Raw genomic sequence first — 22,772 nt, 5'->3', positions numbered from 1 at the left:
TTATACTATACATAGAGAAATGCACATATTATGCCTGATGAATTTTGACAAACTGACACACCTGTGTAACCAGTCACCAACAACCACATCAAGATACAAAACAGTACTAATACCCCAGAAGCCCCTCCTCACACTCCCTTCAACTCACTGACTCCCTAGTAACAGACACAGATTAGTTTTGCCTATTTTTATATTTTATATTAATGGAATGGTATAAATGTGTTATCTTGTGTCTGGCTCTTTCCACTCATTATTACAATTATGAGGATCTTCCATATGTTTTGTATAATTGTAGATCAGTTATTCTCATTGTGTTTATATATTACTGTGGAAATATATTATATTTGACTTTACCTATTCTGTTAGTGGGTATTATTCACATTTCTGATGGGTATATAGTAGAATTGCCGGTCCCACAGATATGCAAATTTTTAGCATTAGGATATATTGCCAAGTAGTTTTAAAAAGTGTTTGCACCAAAATAAATTCCCAGAGCAGAGTTTGAGAGTTCTGGCTGCTGCATATTTTTGTTAACACTTAGAATTTTTCCTCTTCTTCATTTTAGCCATTTCGGTGAGTGTGAAGTGGTATTGCTTTGTGGCTTAAATTTGTATTGCCCTGATGACTACCTTTTTAATATATTTATTGGCCATTTGGATATGTTCTTTGTACAGTGTCTCATGTTTGTTGCTAATTGTTGTCTTACTTCTCTTTTCTCATCAATTTGCAGTTCTTTATACACACATTCTGCATATGAGTCCTTTGTTGTATATTGTGAATATTGTTCTCCACTCTGTGGATTTCCTTTTTATTCCTTAATCTTTTGATGTATATGCAGTGTATTTTTTTCTCTCTCAAAAAACTTAGTACTTTGTCCATATTGTGTGTCTGATGTACAGAGCATCCATTATGCAAAATGACCTCATTGTTATTAAATAGTTGGAAATAGATTTGGGGATGTTAATTAAGTGACAAAATTGGTTGGAAAAAAATTGAAGATCTACTGGATTTTCCATTTATTTTAATTTATTTATTTTGAGACAGGGGGTTCTCTCTCTGTCACTCAGGCTGGAGTGCTGTGGTGCAATCACAGCACTCAAGCCTGAGTTGAGTGCTAACCTCAAGCCATCCTCCCACTTTAGCCCTACCAAATGGCTGGGACTACAGGTGCACACCACTACACCCAGCTAATTTTTTTAAGTTTTTGTAGAGATGAGGTCTCACTATGTTGCCCAGCTGGTCTCGAACGCCTGGCCTCAAGCAGTCCTCCCACCTCCCAAAGTACTGGGATTACAGGCATGAGCCACTGCACCTGGCCTAGATTTTTTAGATTAATAAAAATTATTCAGATTTCAATTTTAAATATTAAGTTAGGTAACTTTTACTGTGAACTAAAGAAACACATAAAAAACTTCTAAAGTTAGCTAAATTACATAAGGGATTTTAAAACTTTTAATACTGGGTTAAGACTAATTTTTTTTTCACCCAGGCTGGAGTGCAGTGATATAGCCTTGACCTCCCAAGGCTCAAGCCACCCTCTCACCTCAGCCTCCTGAGTAGCTGCGACCACAGATGCATGCCACCATGCCCAGCTAATTTTATTTTACTTTCTGATTTTTTGGTAGAGATGGGGTTTCACCATGTTGCCCAGGCTGGTCTCAGACTCCTGAGCTCAAGAAATCCACCTGCCTTTGCCTTCCAACATGCTGGGATTACAGCATTGAGCCAGCATACCTGGCCAAGACTAACTTTTTTTTTCTTTCTTTTTTTTTGAGACCGAGTCTCACTTTGTCACCAGGCTGGAGTGCAGTAGCACGATCTTGGCTAACTGCAGCATCTGCCTCCTGGGTTCAAGCAATTCTCCTGCCTGAGCCTCCTGAGTAGCTGGGACTACAGGCATGCACCACCATGCCCAGCTAATTTTTGTATTTTTAGTAGAGATGGGGTTTCACCATATCAGGCATTATGGTCTGGATCTCTTGACCTCGTGATCCACCTGCCTTGGCCTCCAAAGAATTCCAAAAGATTCTTATTGGGTCCCAACTCTTATTATTAGTAACTATTTTGCATAAGAACACCAAAATGGGTGGCATTCACTGAAGATATTTTCATTATAAAATATTATACGAAGACAGTTGAGTGTACAGCCAAATGTCACTCTGAAGAAATGATGCAAGAAATTTAGTTGGCAATATAGTAACTATTAGAAACTAAAGTGGCCTTTTTTCTTCAACAATCTTGAACTTCTCCAGTGAATCTAGTTCCCTTAAAAGTGTGGTGAACTGATAGGCTTAGAAAACTAAGGTCTGTATCTATAGAATACAGACAGAGTAAGTGATGAATAATTTTTTTCTGTTTTGTGTTTTTTTTCCAGGAAATGACTTCTTCCTGAAGTCTAGAGGTGTTACTTAGAGACTTATGGAGTTCTGTTCTACACTTACACATTATTGACTTCCCAGCTACAGTGGCAGTCTTGCTATATTTCAAATATGACAGTTATGGTCACATTTTTTTCATGTGAAACATAGAGCTTTCTAGTTAGCTCTAAATTGAGACCAAAAATTCATTTTCAGTTGGTTTCCACAAAGACCATCATAGAATTACCTACCTTTGGAAATCTGTACTGAGATGGATTTAAAACAGAGAGCTGATGTTCAAAGTCAGTATTTTTTGAGCTGCCCAGATCCATATTTCTGAGCTACTAGCTTCCAATAAAATGAACTTAAATTAACACGGACCCTTTGGTAATCTAGATAGATCTTTAAAGCTTTGATATTTATTCCTGTATTTTTCCTATTTCACTGAAACTGAATTTCTTCTTACCTGGACATTTTCTGAGCAGGAGCAAAGACCAAAATTAGTGATAGGTTCTCCACTGGTGTTCCATTTTTCCAGACTGTCTTTCTTCAAACACCGTCTGCAAGTTAAAATGATGTTGCTGTGATGTGGGTATGTATATGTGTTCTCATGTGTACATATGAGCATATAATCAAGTATTTGGCATTAAGTTCATGTGTGTAGTCATAGATACACATATTTACTGATTTGTTTTACTGATTTTTCATCACTTCAATGTACATTGCTTCACCATGTCCAAATGATTTGACATTTTGTGGTGGGGGATGAGGGAAAGCATTTATTGACTACACAGTATTGAGGCCAGTGCTTATTGAATTGTCTTACTGTGTCAGGATGGAGCTTTTACTCTCCTTTATTCTCTTTGCTCTTTTCATCTTCTCTTCTGACAGGAAGATGATACTTTAGCATAATAATACACCAAGGTCAAGTTTACATGACTTATGTATTAATACTATCTTAGAAGTTTGAATAAGCAACACTGTATACTGCAAATGAGACCTGGAGTCTCGCTAAATAAAAGTATCTTAGTCCCTGTGAGCCTCAGTTCTTTGTCTGCAAAATAAGATTAATAGTCCACAAGGTTGTGATTATTAAATGAAAATGTGTATACTAGAGAGTTGTACAAATCATAAGACAGCTAATATTTATTGGTATAGCATAAGATAACTAAGAAATAAACTAAAGGAGATAGATAAAATCTGTTAAACAGGGTTTTCTATCGGGGTAAAGTTTTCTTCCAGGCAAATAACAGACACACACACCCACATACACATGCACACACTCAAACTGGAATGTTGAAAACAACAAATAGATGAGCAAGAACCACTTACAGATCACTGATGTTCAGACACATGTTGTCAACTCCAGGGAAGTCCCACATTGCTGAGACAAGTGCTTCTGTGCTTGGGTGATAATTCCTGCAATATTAAAGGACAAAAACAAATACGTGATTTATTCTACTAGTCTCCTATATTAAAATCATGCTTGAAGAAATGAAATGTGCCGTATATAGAATGGTTTTCTTTTTCTTTTTTGAGACAGTGTCTCGCTCTCTTGCCCAGCTGGGAGCGCAGCGGTGTGATCATGGCTCATTGCAACCTCAGCTTCCCGGGTTCAAGAAATGCTTGTACCTCAGAGACCCAAATTGCTCATATTACAGGTGAGCACCACCAGGCTTGGCTAATTTTTGTCTTTGTAGTACATTAGATGGGGTTTTGCCATGTTAGCAGGCTGGTCTCAAACTCCCAAGCTCAAGTGACCTGCCTGCCTCAGCCTCCCAAACTGCTAAGATTACAGGCATGAGCCACTGTGCTCTGCTTAGGACTGTTTTCTTAATCTAAGAAATCTAAAAAAGACACAGTCTCAGGAAAAGAAAGAAAGGTATCTCAGTAAAATGCACATGTCTCTATTTGGCTGCCTTCTTATTCTCCTAATTGTCACATGCATCAGTTATCACCTGCTGTACCTATAACATTATATTATACAGGATTCTAGTATCACTATTTAATATTTGTGAGACCAATAAAAAGCTAATTGCTGTATGTTACAACAGATTGGGAAGCCATACCTAACCTGCCTTTCTTAATTAAAGTTTAGTCATTAAAAATAAATATCTCCTATAACTTTAGTTTTAGATGAATGCAAAAACTCTGAAAAAGCTATTTGTCGGCAATAGAAGTAACATATTGCAGTCAATCAAACTTTTCATTCCTTTAGCAGAATCAGGTACCATAGCTTCTAGGTACTTTATTCTCCAGCATCCCATGGCATTCATTCAGGTACAACCACGCTCATAGAAACACTTTGGAAACATTTTTAGTTAACAGAAAGAAACTTACGCATAGAAGGCTGTCTGTTCAGAGGTACCATAAAGAGACGGGGAGATCTGAATCTCTGGATAACTGTTGCTGGAATTTCTCAGTGTCCCAAGGCCCATGGCAGTGGTCACAAAGACGATGGGGAGGATAACCTGAGCAATGAAGCCTTTCCAGTTCCTGCGGGTGTGATGGAACCTCTTGATGAGTATGGCCATGATCTTCTTCAGCAACAGTCTACAGCCATCCAGCCTCTCTCCTCTTGTCAGGATTTTGTCTGGTTAAGAAAAAGAGATTCAATATGGTTCTGGGAAATCTTGATATGCAATAAAGTAATTTCAGAAACTATAGCTAGATGGTATAGTACTGTGTGGTGGGAAAAGCTTTTAAAGATTTGGATTTGAGGTTCAGCAATTTCATTTCTCAGCCTTATCTCTGGACCTTCCATTGGGAAAACTGAGAACTATAATATCCATCTCATATAGAACTGTGTGTAAAGTGATTTGAAAATTCTAATTCACTATACACAAAATATTAGTCATATGCATAGTAATATTACACATCAAAGTTAGATAACTAGAATTTCATAAATGAATATTGTCCTCAAACCCTAAAGTCTCAATGCAGATTCAGTATACATTACTAATAAGAGAGAGTTTCTATGAAGAGATTAAATTCATGTGAGACAAATACAGACAAACACCACCCTAATCCAACAATTTGTTCCTATTGTAATGTAGTGACTGTGAGTCTAATTGACTTTGAGGCCCAATTAATTCACACTAAGAGTAGAAAAAGGGTAATCCTCTCTTCCAGAGTACAACTCTGGTTCAACCACTTATTTATTCCATTCTCTTTAGAAATTTGGAATGATTATATGGCCTTTCAAAACTCCATGTTTGCCACTAGAGTTATTTAAGAAAAAAAAGAACTCACTAGAAAAAATTATCTACCCTTTCCATAGTTTGAAATGATTTTCTGGTGCTGAGAAAAATTCCATGGCAGAGCAGCTACAGAGGCCATAAACCACTGCTTCCTCCATAGAGCTCTATGGCTAATAATTTCAGTGGCTCCCTCTAAAAATAGGTTCAAATATAGCATTCTCTCCTAAAGCCTGCCACCCCGCACACCTTCGTAGGTGATAAGATGATGGTATTCGTCAACTCTGTGTATATTTTAAATTTTCCATCAGAAATTATGCAGCACAAAAATCATGATCTTCATTTAGCTGATAAGAAAAAAATACAAAGCTGCTTAATTTAAAATGAATTCCAATTAAACAGAGTGAACAAGTTTAAATGCAAACTCATATCTCTGCAAAAGGGAATTGTAGAAGGAGCTGAATATTTTCAGTTAATTAGTATGCTTTTCTGTTTCTTGAGAAATTACATGTGGATGACTTACAGGTGTATCAAATGGAATAAATGTGCTTTCTAAAAGATAATGTCAATGAAGGGAGCATTTGGACTGAAGAATAGTTTCAAATTATAAGACACATGCAGAGGCACATACTTAGCCTTTGCTTCCTGAAGCAGGTGACCACTTTCTAATCAAAGTCCTCAATGCCGTGGAGGCCACAATTATATTCCCCAAAAGAAAAGAAATGAGGAATATGGCAGAGGACAAATTATCCTCCAGTTCCAGAATTATACAAGCATCAAAGATTATCTGAGTTTGAGAGCCAGGCAAATGTTTAATTAAAAGTTCTGTTACTAGAGATTTTTTGCCAATTTGAGCAAAAACTATTGAAATGACTGCTCCTTGATTTATACATCATTTTATTATATGCTTAAGTAAATAGTGTTTCTAGAGGTATAAATTAACTGTCAGAAAGAGAAGAGACAATTAAAGTTATTTTCAAAAGAGCCCAATCCCTCAAAGTCATGTCAAGCAACATGATTTTTTAAAGCATATCCTATGTTAAGGATTGGGGAAGGAAATCTATTATTATAGACTTTTAGCCATCAAGTCCAAATTAATTAACTCAGAAATTCTACCCAAAACCAGTTTCTCAGCTCCTGAATGACTAAGAGTCAGGTAGGTTAGACATGTCTTCCATTGAGGTACCATAAAGAATGGCAACTTCTTTTATTTTTAAGTTTTCTTTTTTTTTTATGACTATTGTCTCTACTTCAACATGCTAATAACAAAGAGTGAACCACCTTACAAGGTAATCTTGTTCACTGTTAGCCCCAGTTACAAGAAGAATTTTAACTTGTTGAGCATGAATTGAAATTAGAGAGGTTACATCTTGAAAACAATTTCTGGTGGGTAGGTGGAATACTCATCACCACACTATCAAGGGAGTTCTTTCACATTCTTCAAAGTACTTTTGAAATAGAGAATTCGATTTGGTTTAATGAATATTTTATATCTGAAAAAAGGAGGCTTAAATTTCTTTAGTGTTTTTTGAATTTAGAATGAAACTTTAGAGTTGAATTTTTAAAAATCAAAGTCTGTCTGTGATTTTTCTCATTTATATCATCTATTGGAATTAAACAAAATATTAACGTTAGATTCATACCATCTCTGTCTGTGAAACTGCTGCTGCTCACAGATAAATCATCAGGAGTTGAGATGCCATTGGCATTGGAATTCCCAATTTTCTTTTGTGTTAAGTTCTCAAGACTCATAGCACTATTTTTTTGTGACTCTTTGGTCAAGTTCAGAAAGACCTAGAAAGAGAAGCCAAACTACTTCATTAACATGAAAAGTGCATGTCTGTTCTAATTTCTAAGCTTACCTTTGAATTTGAACTTTTGTTACATTTATTGAGACAAATTTTTCCCATCTGACTTCAAGTGAATATTTCTGTATGTAAAAATTACATGCTTTCTAATTGGGGCAACATTTTATTCTGTCTTACATAAGAATAGTATTGGAAAAATGTTAAGCTTTTCTAATTTTGTGAAATATTTATTTAAAAATATATATTTTTAGAAAAATGGCACATATATATTCTAAGGGAACAGCAAGTTATATCAGCTTGAAGAGAAAAAGAAGTGTTGAGATATACCTCCTCCACGGTGGTATCTGAAATGCCGTAGCACCCGATGTTGAGGTCACCCATGCCATTGTCGAGTGCCCGCAGGAGTGACAGATAGGCCCCTGAGACTTTGGTGCTGAATGGAGGAAGCACATAAACAAGCTCTCCCCCAATATCCTCCTTGAGGTAGGCTTCGGGGAGATGTGATTGGATCATTGCTGTCACGGCCATAGTGTCACATATTGCATTTGCACTTAAATTTGGACTCTATAAGGGAGAAAAGTAGGAATTAAAACACTCTCTTCTCTTTATACCATAGCGCCCCAGGGCTCTAGTCAGAGGGTGGGGTGATGAGCTCTTTTAGGCCACTCCACACCTGAGTTGGATCATCTGTCACTGCTCTAGAGCACTGACAGATGCCACTTGGGTTTCCATTCTGTTGGCCCCATTCTCCCATGCCACCCTGTCCCTTCTCTAACCCCCTCTCATTTACTCTACTCTAGCAATGACAGTCTCTTTGCTGTTGCTAGAAGGCTTTGGGTTCTGGCACATCCTCTCCTCAGGGTTCTTGCGACTGGTGTTCCTATGCCCCCAGAGAGCGATATGTGCCATTCTCTCACCACCTCCAACTCTCGGTTCAACTGCCACTTTCTCAAACAACCTCTTCTCTATTTCCCTACTTTAAAACTGCTCCACTCACCATTCCCTGTTTCATTTCGATCCATAGCATAAAAATAAATATACTAAGCGATTTACTAATGGCTAATATACGAAATAATTTACTCATTGATTGTATCATCTGAATTCCTCACACTCCATTAGAATATAAACTCTAAAAGGCCAGAGATTTTCATATCATCCGTTCACTGGTGTGTCACCAGTTCCTGGGATAGTGCTTCGGTATTATAAGGCATAATGCATATAATACATGAATTTCTTAATTAATGAATATAACAATTAATAGTATAACTATTAAGAGTATAACATTTTCTTACATTTTGTAAATCACATGAGGAGGATTAGATAGAAAATAAATGGAGGTAATCAAAACCTTCCTAATAGCATATACATCTTGCACAGTATTTTTAAATCATATGTTCTGTTAGGTGGTGGAGGGATCTTTAGTGAGTATTTTTGTTCTTCAAAAGATGTAAAGGCACCGTTGACCTGTGTAAGTTACAGTCCCTGCACTGCCACTTGAGGAGTACTAATCAGAAAGTGAACCCATGACTTCATATTCTGTTTATCTGCTTTTGATAAAGCAGAAAATTGAATTTTTGGCTTTCTAGGTTGAAATGTTAGGAGAACTAAAAGGCTGATTCGCCATCAGTAACCTTAAGATGTCAATCATTTTTTACCCAGCACAGTGGTTCTCAATGTGCCATCCCCAGACCAGCGACGTCGGCATCACCTGGAAACTTTATAGAAATATAGTACATTCTGGACCCCCATCCCAGACCTATGGGATCAGACTCTTTTGGGGTGTGGCCAGAACTTGGGTTTTAGCCAAGACCTCCAGGATTCTGATGTTCACTCAAATTCGAGAAGCACTAAGCTAGCAATACTAATGAATTTTAGCAGTGAATGAAGTTGGAAAGACTGTACTTCTATTTCACATAAACGTTAATTTATCACTCCGTAATGAGGTATATTTTCCTCCCATTCCCACCTTCTTTTTGGTGAGTATGAGGTGATACCCATCACCGAAGGCTTCCTTCAGGTAGAATGGGGACCCACAGCACCGAAGCCCACCCTGCTCCAGGAAGGCGATGCGGTCACTCAACACTTCAGCCTCGTCCAAGTGGTGTGTCGATAGAATGATTGTTCTGGCTTGAAAATACAGACAAGAGCAACAGAGAATGAAACATGAAAGTACAGTTTCCAGATACACAGAGTTGGCCAGAGTAAGTCCTGTGACATCTGAGAAGACTCACATTTTATGAGCTAACTAAAAAACTGACTGACCTCAAAGAGCTTCCAAAATGATGAAAGAGAAAATCAGGGCGAGGCTCGGCGGCTCACACCTGTCATTCCAGCACTGCGAGGTTAAGGCAGGCGGATCACTTGAGGTCAGGAGTTTGAACCCAGCCTGGCCAATATGGTGAAACCTATCTAAAGTTAGCTGGGCATGTGGCATGTACCTGTAATCCTATCTACTCGGGAGGCTGAGGCAGGAGCATCTCTTGCACCTGAGGCAGAGGCTACAGTGAGCTGAGATCATGTCACTGCAGTCCAGCCTGGGTGACAGATGAGAGTCCATCCCAAAAAGAAAGACAAAGAAAAATTTAGAAGGGTGTTCTTAAATATTTGGAGGCAATTTTCAGACAAATTAACAGCAAATAAGCCTTTATTATGCTGAATGACTGCATGTTCATCATTTGTCATGTGGGCATTGGCAATTCTTCACAGTCTATTAGAATTTTGCTCCCGTGGGTTCACTTTGCATTGCTTCTCTCTCTCTCTCTTCCCCTTTCTTCATTATGAAAAAGCAATAATTTAAGACTTTCTGAATATTTCTCTCGATGATTCCACTCCACTCTGATTACTCCATTGCTTCACGTCCTGTTAGCACTTATTTAGTCTGTTTTCAGTTTATTTTCACTTGTGTATGTTTGGTATCTCTAATTAGATTCTTAGCTCCTCTAAGCAAACTTTGAAACTTCTGTTGGATTTGCATGCTTTCAAAAAGGCCAGTTAAATGCTCAACTCACAGCAGGCACTACACAGATATTAACCAATTGACCCAGAAAGTTATCTGGGAGAAATTTTTTGGAAAAGAAAGAGCCAATCTTAGATTTTTAAAAGATATCATACCCAATAAATATGTATAAGCATTATGTATCTATACAAATAAATGTTAAAATTTTTTAAAAATATCATAAACAGAAAAGTCATCAACTTGCTTTCTGTTGTTGTTTTCTTTTTTTTTTTTTTATTGAGACAGTGTCACACTCTGTCATCCAGGCTGGAGTGCAGTGACTTGATCATAGTTCACTGTAACCTTGACCTCCTCGGTTCAAGCGATTCTCCAACCTCAGCCTCCTGAATAGCTGGGACTACACGTGCCAGCCACCACAGCCAGATTTATTATTATTATTATTACTTTTATTGTTATTATTTGTAGAGACAGGTCTCACTATGTTGCCTAGGATGGTCTCAAACTCCTGGGCTCAAGCAATCCTCCTGTCTTGGCCTCCCAAAATGCTGGGATTACAGGCGTGAGCCACTGTGCCCAGCCTGTATGCTTTGTATATGCCAGAGGGCAGAAGTATGACTGTTGGGTGGACAAGTTCTGAGAAGTACTCATACCAGTTTTGTTCTTGGATATAACATCCCATATACTTCGGCGAGAACATGGGTCAACTCCAGTAGATGGTTCATCCAAAATTACTACCCTCGATCCACCAATGAGAGCTATGGATATAGATAACTTCCTCTTCATTCCTCCTGACAGTGTTCCAACTCTCTTATGACGATGGCTGTATAGTCCAGTATCTTTCAAAGTCCTTAAAAAATAATGTATGAGAGTTATTTTTTACAGATAAACTATTTGAGTACTGGAAACATACAATAACCCTAACTGATATGTATTTACTAAGTGACTATTACATGCTCAGTAAGGTACAATAAACTCTTGAGGATTCATAATATAGTTTTCTATTATTCATCACCTGGTTGGAGGTACAAAATTAATACTCATAAAAAAAGCACAAAGGAATACATAATTGATTCATTTGACAAATATCTAGAGAGTGTCAGCCTGTTTTGTGCCAGGCTGTGTTTTACGTACTTGGGAAAAGCAGTGAACAGATAAAATTTCTACTCATAAGGGGATTATGTTTTAGTAAGTGTGTGTATTGGGAAGGATATAGGGAAATCCAGTCAATAATAAATATATTCTCAAGTGGTGATGATAACTGCAGAGAACGTAAGACAAGGAATGGCTGGGATATGCTCTTTTAGGCATCTATTTTACATATGGCAGTCATCTCAGAAAAAGTGACATTTCAGCAGAAACCAGGAAAGGGGTCATTTGACCAAGAATAAGTCAAATGGCCATCTGGGGAGGGTGCTGTAAGTAGAGGGAAGAGAAAATAAAAAGCTCTGGGGCTGGAGCAGGACAAGGATAGTCAAGTGCGTAGCTAGACCAGTGTGCCTAGAGCAGAGTTAACATGGAGGCGGGTGGAAGGACATGACATCAGAAGTGAGAATAGAGGCAAGTCACGTAGGACCGCGTAAGTCTTAGTAAGGATGTTATTGAGTATTTTACTAAGCATGGAAGGAAGCCACTGGAGGATTTAAATCCAGGAGTGACATAGTCTGATCTGCAGTTGAAAAAGATCACCCTGGCTGCTCTTCAAAGAACAGATTTCACAAGAGATGAGTGAAATCCAAGAATCCACTTAGGAGGCTTGGACCAGTGTGTAGTAGCCATAGGGATTAGAAGCAAAGGATTTGGGGCAATATGGGAGCCAGAAATGAAGAGAGTTAAACAGTTTCAGTGTAATAACTGGCTGGTAAATGACCTTAAATGTTTGCAATAATAAAGAAGTAGAAAACTAAAAAGTAATTATTTTGTGAGAAAACATTTGCTATTGGTATCCTTACCCGAGCTTTACCAACCAAGCTATGGGTCTTTGACAGCAGTTCTCACTCCTGTCTTAACTTGCCTTTTTACTTCCTCGTGGAGCTGCTTTCTAGTCCAGTGAGGAACTTTGATGGAACCATATAGGAGAAGGTGCTCCTTAGTAGTGAGGTAACTGAACAAGACGTCATGCTGCATACAGACTCCCATGCTCTTCCGTACCGTGTGTAGGTCTGTTTTGATATCTTTTCCATACACAAAAATGGTGCCTGCTGAGGCCCCAAACAGCCCAGTTAACATGGAACTGGAAATGAAGACATGATGAATTAGGTATAAACCAAGCATTGAAGCTAGATATTAGGACTAAATAGATCTCAGTTGTTAGTTTAAAAATAAAATACAGCGTATCTTCTCAGACAAGGGCAAACTATGAAATAAAATGATATTTAATGGGAATAAGAAATAAAAGTTATAAGTTTTTAATAATTGAGAGTATTACATAAATACTACATGATGATGATGGTAATGGTGGTGGTAACAATGACAAAAACAATTGAGCTTTTAAATACCAAGTACGTTCTGTCTCCTTGAGCAAACTCATGTACTTTCCTGACGTTCTTTAGTATCTACAGGTTGGCATGTCTCCAATTTACATCTGTAGCCCAGACCTTATTATTCAGCTCAGGGATTGCTTTATATATCTAACAGACAGTACCACTTCTCTGTGAGATTTCCTACAGGGTCCTTCAACCCAGTATGTTTAAAACTGAGCTCATGATCTTTACCCTAAAAGCCATACCCTCATTGATCTTACCTCTTTCACCATGTAATAAATTCATAGACTGGTTGCACAAGACTGGAATCTGTAAGTCATTTTTGCACTCTCCTCCTATTGTAATCTCCTAACTACGTGCCCATGTCACCGTTTTCACAGCTATCTTCATGGGATCATCACCATCACCATCACCACCTGCCTAATCTATCACTCTAAGCTCCTGACTCTCCTTCCCACATGTTCTTTGGTCATCTCCAGTCCTTTTCTCTACACTGTGATTAGAATGTTCTTACCTAGATAATTCCTCATCATCTTTCAGATAGTTAGTAAACTGAGCAATTATTTAATACCCATCTCCTCCACTATGATGTAAGCTCCATGAGATCAGGGAAAGGTCATGTTTTCTTAGCACACTGTCTCAGTAACCTAATCAGTGCCTTGCAATGCAGACCTGTGGATTAAATTATGAACGGAATATGCAGTTTTCCCATATGAACACTGAAATATAAATAACATACTTTATATTAAAGGCTTATATTTAATACAATAAAATGGGGGCATTCTCAGCTAAAATTATAGCCCCTTCAAGAGCCTTGTCTGTTTCTTTTCTTCATTAGCCTCTTACTCCCTATTAAAAACATGAATGGAGCTGGGGGCCATTATCAAATTAACACAGGAACAGAAAACCAAATACTATATGTTCTCACTTATAAATGGGGACTAAATGATGAGAACACACAGATACATAGAGGGGAACACCACACACTGTGGCCTTTCAGAGGGTGGAGGTGGGAGGATGGAGAGGATCAGGAAAAATAAGTAATGGGTACTAGGCTTAATACCTGGGTGATGAAATAATCTGTAAAATAAACCCCCATGTAACTGTGTAACAAACCTGCACTTGTACCTCTGAACTTAAGAGTTAAAAAAAAAAATCTGGCCTTTTTGGCATTGTATTCTCCCTAGAAAGCCAACTCTGACTTTAAACAGGTCATGCAAATAGGCTGTATGCTCACTCATTTAATGACCTTCCTCTGTCCCCTTTTATTTACAAAAGAAAAAAAATTAATCCCAGTGGTTTGGCAGTCACTGAGCTGAGTCGTGATGATACTAAGTAGGATATGCAGCAACTGATCCTTTTTTCAAACAAGGGCTAGAGCACCAACAGCATCTTAGAGCTGACTCAGCAACTAGTGAATGTGGAGCACTGGAGGCAAATCACATAAATAATTCAAAAGAACGTCACTTTAAAAACAGTTGAATCTCTTCTCCATTCTGACACAGGAAAATGCTACATAGGTGAGGAGTGAGAAAGAACAGCTTATGTTCCACTCCTGGCCTTTTTGATTTCTGTCTGATAGCTGGTGTTTCTTTTGTTTCTTTATGAGTCAAGGCAAAGATTTCCTGTGAAGAAGCAGCTGTGTTTATATCAGGAGATGCAATTTCATAGTTATATATGCACCAGGCTAGAAATGCAAATAAATGAAACAGATTGGGTGTATGAAGCAGTGCAGCTTGGTAGAGACCAGGGAGGAACCAAAAAGCAGATACTCCCTTTAAGAGATCAGTTACTGGCCCAGTGCAGTGGCCCATGCCTGTAATCCCTGCACTTTGGGAGGTCAAGGCCAGTGGATCACCTGAGGTCTGGAGTTAGAGACCAGCCTGGCCAACATGATGAAACCCCATCTCTACTAAAAATACAAAAACAAAAATTAGCTGAGTGTGGTGGCATGTGCCTGTAATCCCAGCTACTCAAGAGTCTGAGGCAGGAGAATCACTTGAACCCAGGAGGCAGAGGTGGCAGTGAGCCAAGAACTTGCCACTGCACTCCAGCCTGCACAACAAAAGCAAAACTAAATCGAGAGAGAGAGAGAGAAATCAGTTACTAATGAGCCCCAACCAATAGTCTCTACCTAAGAATATGAACTCAATGTTGCAGAATTTCCTATTATCTAAGAGATGTTAAAATATTTATTTTTATTAGAAACTTCGTATTTTACAAAATTGGCACTGAATTAAAAAATTTAAAAAGTATTAGAACTGTTGATTTTGACTCCATTTATAGCATACAAGTTGAACTATCTTTCTGCATCTGGGAAATATAACAACTTTAGTTTTTACAAAAATAGGTCAGTTTTTTTTTTTAAACCTGTATTTTTAAATAATATGCTTCCATGGCAATAAGTGTCGAAAAGTTAACATACATGGTAGTAGTTTTCCCAGCTCCGTTGGGCCCCAGCAATGAAGTAATATGCCCTTCATAAAAGTTCAGATTGAGGTTATCAACAGCAACTTTTGAGCCATAGATCTTTGTGACCCCATGCAAGGCAACCCCAACCGTGAGATCTTTAGGTTCAGGCTCGATGTTGGAGGAAAACGTGTATTCAGGACCTGGAGAGAAATCAAGGGAAGAGTTGTAAGCTTAAAAGTAAGGTAATGCAGCTAGAGTTAGACTTTATCTTTATTTAAAATTGAAGACTATAAAAATATAACCCTCTAAGTAAAAAAAAAAAAATTCAGAAATAAATGATTTATTATAGTCTTCAGCCTCCTCACTTGGTTACAGACTGAATACGAGTGGAGAACCAAGGTTTATTTCACCCTTCTTTGTTGACAAAGCAGTCCCAGAATATGGTACTATAATTATGAATTCTCCTTTATTCAACAGATATCAAATAGTCAAAAGACAACCTAAGGCTTGGTCCTCTGATTGGGCAGGATGATACCAATTTATAGAATAAATGCCTATAAATTGTGATTTTACAGTGATAAAACTAGTTCAGATCTGTGGTTTATAGAATCTGGTTCATTAATAACTATCTACATCTTCTTCAGGGCTCACAAAAGGACCACTTCTGTGGCCCACATTCACTTTATGAAGATGACACGACTCACCCTTTGGGAAGACATACGCTTTGAACTACTTTTCCAGTATTTGTGATGGGTTAGGCTAAATTACTCATACTCGTTACTTGGTTACTCCTTTGACTGGTGACAGATGACTGGAGTTAGGGGTGCAGATTGTGGCCAAGGAACAAAATTTTTCTCTGTGTGAGTCTAACTGGACCACAAAGGGATCTGCAATCTTGGCCTAATTAGCACCATATGCTAACCAACTGAGCTAATGAGCCCAGAAAAATCCACAATTTAATCCCCATAAGAGCCAAACACACATGTGTAGACATATTCTTCCATGACTAAAAGGATGATAATTTTGCCATTTAGAAAAAAATAATGAAAACTACTAGTCATGTAATTTCATATCATTTCTCTCATCGCAATGCACGCTGTTGATCGACTTGTCTTACTGGCAGATGGGTTGGTGTTCTGCATCATGATGTTAGTGAACATGAGGCCATTGCTCTTCTCAGGCTTCACCTCTGCACACCCAAATCGCTCCTTCCAATAGGAAGGAAGGATTGGAAAATACCAGGGAGCTGCCATACCATATGTTCCTGTAATAAAAAGGTATCGGGAAAAGTGATTTTTAGTTGACTGTTAGCATTAAGCATCAGAATGAAACAGTAGATCCTATGTATGGTTTAGGAAGTAGTTTTATTTTTTGACACCAAATAAAACTAAAAGGTGGTCTCAGTTTCCAAAGTAAAGCAAAAAAAAGATGGCCTTTTTTCTTGTTAGTTTTTAAGCAGCTTCATTTACATTTACTGAAACTCATCTAACTGTACATTTATTATTGTAATGGAAAAAGCCTCTATTTATCTAGGAAATAAATGTCTACAAGTTGTGATTTTACTTTGATAAGACTAGTTCAGATCCGTGGTTCTGGGCTGGGTTTCCAGCCCAGAAAAAGCCACAATTTAATCCCCATAAGGGTCCAAACAGACATGTGTAGACATATTCATCCATGACTAAAAGGATGATAATTTTGCCATTTAGAAAAACATAATTAAAACTTTTAGTCATGCAATTTCATATCATTTCTCTCATAACAATGCATGCTGTTGACCTACTTGTCTTACTGTTGTAAGTGTACAGTTAGATAAGTTTTAGTAAATGTATAAAGTTGTACAATTCAGTATTAGAACATTTCTATAACTCAAAAAATGTGCCTCATGCCCATTTGCAGATAATCCCTGCTCTCACTCCACATCCCAGGCAATCACTGACCTGCCTTCTGTCTCTATTTGCCTTTCACAAAGATCTTACATAACTGAAATCATATTCTTTTATTCATTTACAACATCAAAAAATGTATAAATATAAGTAGGGCTAAATGGAAAACTAAGCATGTTAGAAAGGATGACTGCTTGAGACCTAGAAGGGGGAACCCAACTTGTCTTCTTCCTTTAAAATCTGGTAAATTCTCCTTAGAATTAGGAGACTTGGTTTTTCCCTTATAATTTTTCACACTCCTATGTAGCAAGACTGGATTGATTTGACACTATTCTAAGATTCTTAATTCACTCCATCTCTTACAGGAATATCTGAGAGGAAATTTAGCAGTATATTATCTCATCCTGAACAATTTTTATTAGCTTTGGGATTTGAGTATTTCTTTTTGGAGGTTATATATGACAAATAAGTTTTTTTTTTTTTATTAAAAAAAATTAAAGGCTAGGCATGGTGGCTCGTGCCTGTAATCCCAGCATTTTGGGAGGCCAAGCTGGGCAGATCACTTGAGGCCAGGAGCTCGAGACTAGCCTGGTCAACATGGTGAAAACTCAGTCTCTACTAAAAATAAAGAAATTAGCTGGGTGTAGTAGCACGTGCCTACTCGGGAGGCTGAGGTAGAAGAATCACTTGAACCCAGGAGGCGGAGATTGCAGTGAGCTGAGATCATGCCACTGCACTCCAGCCTGGGCAACAGAGGGATACTCTGTCTCAGGAAAAAAAAAAAAAAAGGTGTATATATATATTTTTTATTTAGTTTTTTGCAAATAAAATATTAGAATATATTATTAGTTGATTTATATTGAAGTCAACCAATAAAAAGCATATATCTGTCAGAAGCACATTCATACCTGGAAAGACATTCCTGACATACCAAGCAATAAGGAAATAAATGAAAGAGTCAGCTAGGATTAGACAGCACAGCCAGCCAAATGAGGTGGTGTCATCCTGAACCGGGGAGCTGTACATATTTTCCCACTGAAGACCTGAAAAATGAACACAAGTGTTTATTCTTCTGTGACACATAGCACAGTTGTGAAAAATAAAATCCAATTTTAAAGAAAGGGGACCTACCAATGCCCTGTTCTTCATATCGTGCAATGTACTGGCTTGCATAGCTGAATGCTGTTGGGGACAATAGGCTCTGTGAAGAAAAGAAACAGCAATGATTGTTCTTACAGATTTCATGTGTTTCACCCAGAGGAATCATAAAATACTTAAAACTTTGGACATTTGTATAGATAAAATTAATGCTTACTTTCTAAGCATATTGAAAAATACAGTGGTCCCTTACCAAGCATGCTACAACTCTGAAGGTAGACTAGTGGGAATAGCAGAAAACAAAAACAGGAAAATTACAACTTGGAAACCACTTGCTAAAAATTCAAAATATACATTTGAACTTACTAAATGTTGTTCAGCCAGTAATAAAATAGGTAATTATGGAGTAATTCAGTGTTAAGACAAAAATTAACTGAAAACATTAGGGCCCAGAAGGTGTTTTCACTCCATACATTTATTTCAGGTAACAGAAGTATTAAGAATAAAAATATACTAAAATATCAGTTGATTGAATACTGATAATTGCAACAAATTAGAAATTTAAATATTGTTTAAACCCAAAGTTGTCAATGCTAGTTATTCATTACTTTTTATTTCCATAAACAGCAAAGTTTTAATGTGATGAAATTTCATTCTGCTTTCTAAATTTCAGTCAGTAATCTTAATGCTTTAATTAAAATTCTTAAATTAATTTAGTGCTTCTGAATTGAAAAGGCAGAAAAGAATTTAAGATTGATTACATGCTGTTGGTGCATTTGTCTTTACGGCTTTAAGCTATATTTTATGTCATGAGAACCATGAGAATTATTCACACATGAGAATAATTTCAATACTAGAGGCTTTCAGATGTTTCAGGAATTGGACCAGAGAGAAGTTAGAATTCTCGAAGACTTCTAAAACATGATGTATTACATTTTAACTGTTCTTTCTTTAGGAACTATTTCTTAACAGTATCACATATTACGGCTTTGTAAGCTCTTAATTGTCTTGTATGGTATACAATAATGTAGGAAAAGCTATCATTAGGACACTAAGCCTACTTTGCTATCATGAATTTCAAATTTAGGTAAGTGAACTTTCGGTTTGGGAATCCGAAAATAAACAAATAAACAAAAACAGGTCATTTCCCACACCTCCATTCCAGTGGTTGACTTACCACGAACACTTTCACTACATAGCTCAATTCATTCTCAACTGTAACCAGCACAATAAACGGAAAGAAGGCAATGATGTAGATGAGGCTTCCGATCAGAGCTGCAATGTTGGTGTTGTTGAAGAAGACACTGATAAGATAGCTCATAGCAATAACGGAGAAGCTATAGTCCGAAAAGTACAGGAACAAAATGAACCCATTTGTTTTAGGAAGAATGTTGCCAAACTTGAGTATAATGATGAGGATCACGATGGTAACCAGTAGAAATCCAACACTCTCAATAAGCCAGGCAAAAAAGTGGCTGGAGGAGTTCACACCCATCATCTTCATGTACTGTAAGAAGATAACAATGTGAGGCGCTGGTTATGCTGATATTCTCCCAAATAACAATTATTCCCTGTATTATGTCAAAATGTCATGATAGTCTTTCTATATATGGAACTAGGCATTTTAATAATTTACATAAATCAAGAATTTATCCATGCTTGCTATGTGAAATACGCTTATATACACCAGAACATCTTAGAGTATTGGTTTACAGAGTGGCACAATATAATAAACAATTTGGATAGTGAGGTTTTTTAAAATTACAGTTCCACTTTATAATCATTATCTAGCTGACATCTTTAGATTAAACTAACGTAGAATAGATCATCAAATTTATGGTATCCCCTGAAGAATTTTACAACATGATTTTGACATTTGTCCAGGGATGAGCATTTCGAGCTGGTGAAAAACCATGGCTTAACTACTAGTTCAATGGAGAGACTGAGCTCATAAAAAATCCATATTTTTTTTAACTAAACACTAATGAACAACACAATCAGTATTTATGTTTCTGAGAGAAACAGTATACCTGATTCCTAAGAATTTAAAACACAGAAACTTAAGGGAGACCTTCTGCCTTTACCTATAGCCTCCCCATCTTTAACACTTACTGGCAGTAAGTTATAGTCTAGGTCAATATTTGTCATCCTTGTTTTCCAAAAAGCCGTTTATACATTCATAATGAACTCATGTATCTGAGATCCTCAATACCTCTCTCTCAATTGATGTTCTTTGATACCTCAGTGATATCCCCAGAGCCCAAGGCATTTCACAAGGTAGAAAAATAAGCCAGCACAATCTCTTTGTACATTAACTCAAAAGGATTCTGAAAGATTTAAAGTCACCTAGGAACATCACGCACTGGGGCCTGTCAGCGGGGTGGGGGGCTAGGGGAGGGATAGCATTAGGAGAAATACCTAATGTAGATGTGGCATGTACTGGGGGAACCTGGATATCCTGCATATCTTGGATTCATGTTAATATCCTGCATATCATGATTAATGTTAAGCCTATGAACACAGCATCCTTTTTTAAAAAAAAAAGGAACAAAAGAAATCTCCACTAACAGGCCAGGCACAGTGGCTCATACCTGTAATCCCAGCACTTTGGGAGGCTGAGGCAGGCAGATCACCTGAGGTCAGGAGTTCAAGACCAGCCAGGCCAACGTGGCAAAACCCCATCTCTACTAAAAATACAAAAACTAGCTGGGCATGGTGGCAGGTGCCTATAATCCCAGTTACTCGGGAAGCTGAGACAAGAGAATAGCTTGAACTAGGGAGGCGGAGGTTGCAGTGAGCCAAGATTATGCCATTGCACTCCAGCATGGACGACAAGAGTGAAACTCTGTCTAAAAAAAAAAAGAAAGAAAGAAAAAGGAAATCTCCACGAACAGCTTTATAACCCAATTTTTTCTTTTTTCAAAATCAAGGATAGTCAATGCCCCACCCCTTATACCTAACTTTTCCAGGAAAAAAATATGTAGCGAATGCACTGGATCTTTTGCTCTGCAAGCAAAATAGTGAATTTTGCTTTCTGCTTTTGTAACATCACATTTCGATAACTCTCCTGCTCCAGTTGTTACCAGGGAAACAGCTACCTAGCTGCCAACAGTCTAAGCTGTGGGCTTCAAGCTAATCAACACTGAGAAAGAGCCTGTGACTTCCCCTCTTAACTTTGCCTCTTTCTCACCTTCTTCTCTCCCTAATGCTTTTCTCCTCCAAGGCCCTGTCACCGTTTGTAGTAAGGACTCAACCTGTGCTTCTGTGGGAATGGAAAGTGTGGGTCAAAGTAGCATGGGGCAAAGGTCACTATGGAAAGTTTCCTCAATTGCTACACATGCTATCACTGGAAACAAAATTACATTTTGGTGTGAAAAAGACCTCAGATATCTTATGCCAGCGACTCTTTGCGTGTACGCTGTCCCATGTGGAAAAATTACTGTGTCATGTTTGATGGCTATTTTGGAGGGATTCAGCTGTTCCAATACGATGTGTTAGCCCTTTTTATTTCCCTTTCCTGCTATTTGTATTTTCAGAATTTTATGCCTACTTGAATATATTTAAGTGGGGAGTTATGGAAACTATATTACTACTTCCCAAGCTGATATTTAGCACAATTTTATGTATCCTATACAAACAGATTTCCTCCCAGTAGCAATGTATGTCAGTAGGGGATAATGTCAATATATTTCCCAAGATGGTCAAAGAATACTAGACCATATCAAGGCCACATAAAGCTGATGTCATGTGTATAAACATGTTTTTCTCCCCTAACAATGGATAGCTTTCTATAAATCGCTTATATATTGAGAATAGTCTTCATTCATAGACTTGTTAAAAGATAATTTGGCAGGCTTGAATACCAGGACTAAAGGTGTTTAATCACTGTAATTTTGAAATTTTTGATATTCAAGATCAGACTCCAGTCCCAGGAATTGATAAAAGTTGGAGGCTGATCATTTTGCTTTTCCCTGAAACAGGCTGAGTTAGGTACTTCCAAAAGTATTCACTATTTAACACTCGATCATGAAACTTCAGGATTTTATGCCATGAGGAAAACAGCTTCTATTCATAAAGAGAAAGGGCAGTGAGAGTATATAAGTCATCCATAAATTATCCAGGTTCATTGCCCTCTTTGTTGTAATAAACAAGACAAAACTTGCTGATGGAAAGTGGCGCACCAAGAGCGGCTGACTGTGCTTTCTTGGATATCATTAGTTCCTCCTCAAAGTGACAGATGTCAGGTGCCAGCTCTGTCATCAGAGTGTTTCTTGTCTCAAGCCTCCCAAACCTGCCAGAGCAATTCATCAATAGCTGATATCCTGTTGCTCAAGGAAAACCCCTCTGCATAGTGGCCAAAGTCTGCCCGGTTTACAGCAGAGAATAAGAAAGACATTCTAGGCCGGGCGCGGTGGCTCAAGCCTGTAATCCCAGCACTGTGGGAGGCCGAGGCGGGTGGATCACGAGGTCAAGAGATCGAGACCATCCTGGTCAACATGGTGAAACCCCGTCTCTACTAAAAATACAAAAAATGAGCTGGGCATGGTGGTGCGTGCCTGTAATCCCAGCAACTCAGGAGGC

At 37.9% G+C, this 22,772-nt stretch overlaps 1 protein-coding gene across 1 annotated transcript in view; it reads right to left on the bottom strand.

The window, feature by feature from the left end:
* Nucleotides 1-22,772, bottom strand: part of ABCA12 (ATP binding cassette subfamily A member 12) — a 199,192-nt gene that overhangs the window by 36,285 nt on the left and 140,135 nt on the right. Inside the window, exons 24-36 of the mRNA XM_032278308.1 lie at nucleotides 19,369-19,698; nucleotides 18,225-18,294; nucleotides 18,002-18,136; nucleotides 16,328-16,474; nucleotides 15,224-15,410; nucleotides 12,330-12,548; nucleotides 10,969-11,165; nucleotides 9,329-9,489; nucleotides 7,690-7,926; nucleotides 7,198-7,348; nucleotides 4,698-4,950; nucleotides 3,690-3,776; nucleotides 2,824-2,917 (exon numbers count right to left, since the gene is read on the bottom strand). Of these exons, the coding sequence (XP_032134199.1) occupies nucleotides 2,824-2,917; nucleotides 3,690-3,776; nucleotides 4,698-4,950; nucleotides 7,198-7,348; nucleotides 7,690-7,926; nucleotides 9,329-9,489; nucleotides 10,969-11,165; nucleotides 12,330-12,548; nucleotides 15,224-15,410; nucleotides 16,328-16,474; nucleotides 18,002-18,136; nucleotides 18,225-18,294; nucleotides 19,369-19,698 (2,268 nt within the window). The remainder of the gene's footprint in view (nucleotides 1-2,823; nucleotides 2,918-3,689; nucleotides 3,777-4,697; nucleotides 4,951-7,197; nucleotides 7,349-7,689; nucleotides 7,927-9,328; nucleotides 9,490-10,968; nucleotides 11,166-12,329; nucleotides 12,549-15,223; nucleotides 15,411-16,327; nucleotides 16,475-18,001; nucleotides 18,137-18,224; nucleotides 18,295-19,368; nucleotides 19,699-22,772) is intronic.

Source organism: Sapajus apella, unplaced genomic scaffold (genome assembly GCF_009761245.1).
Source record: "Sapajus apella isolate SASKATOON/1434 unplaced genomic scaffold, GSC_monkey_1.0 scaffold10, whole genome shotgun sequence".
NCBI classification, from domain to species: domain Eukaryota; kingdom Metazoa; phylum Chordata; class Mammalia; order Primates; family Cebidae; genus Sapajus; species Sapajus apella.
The sequence above is the reverse complement of the archived record's forward strand: the minus strand, read 5'-3'. Positions and strand labels throughout refer to the sequence as shown.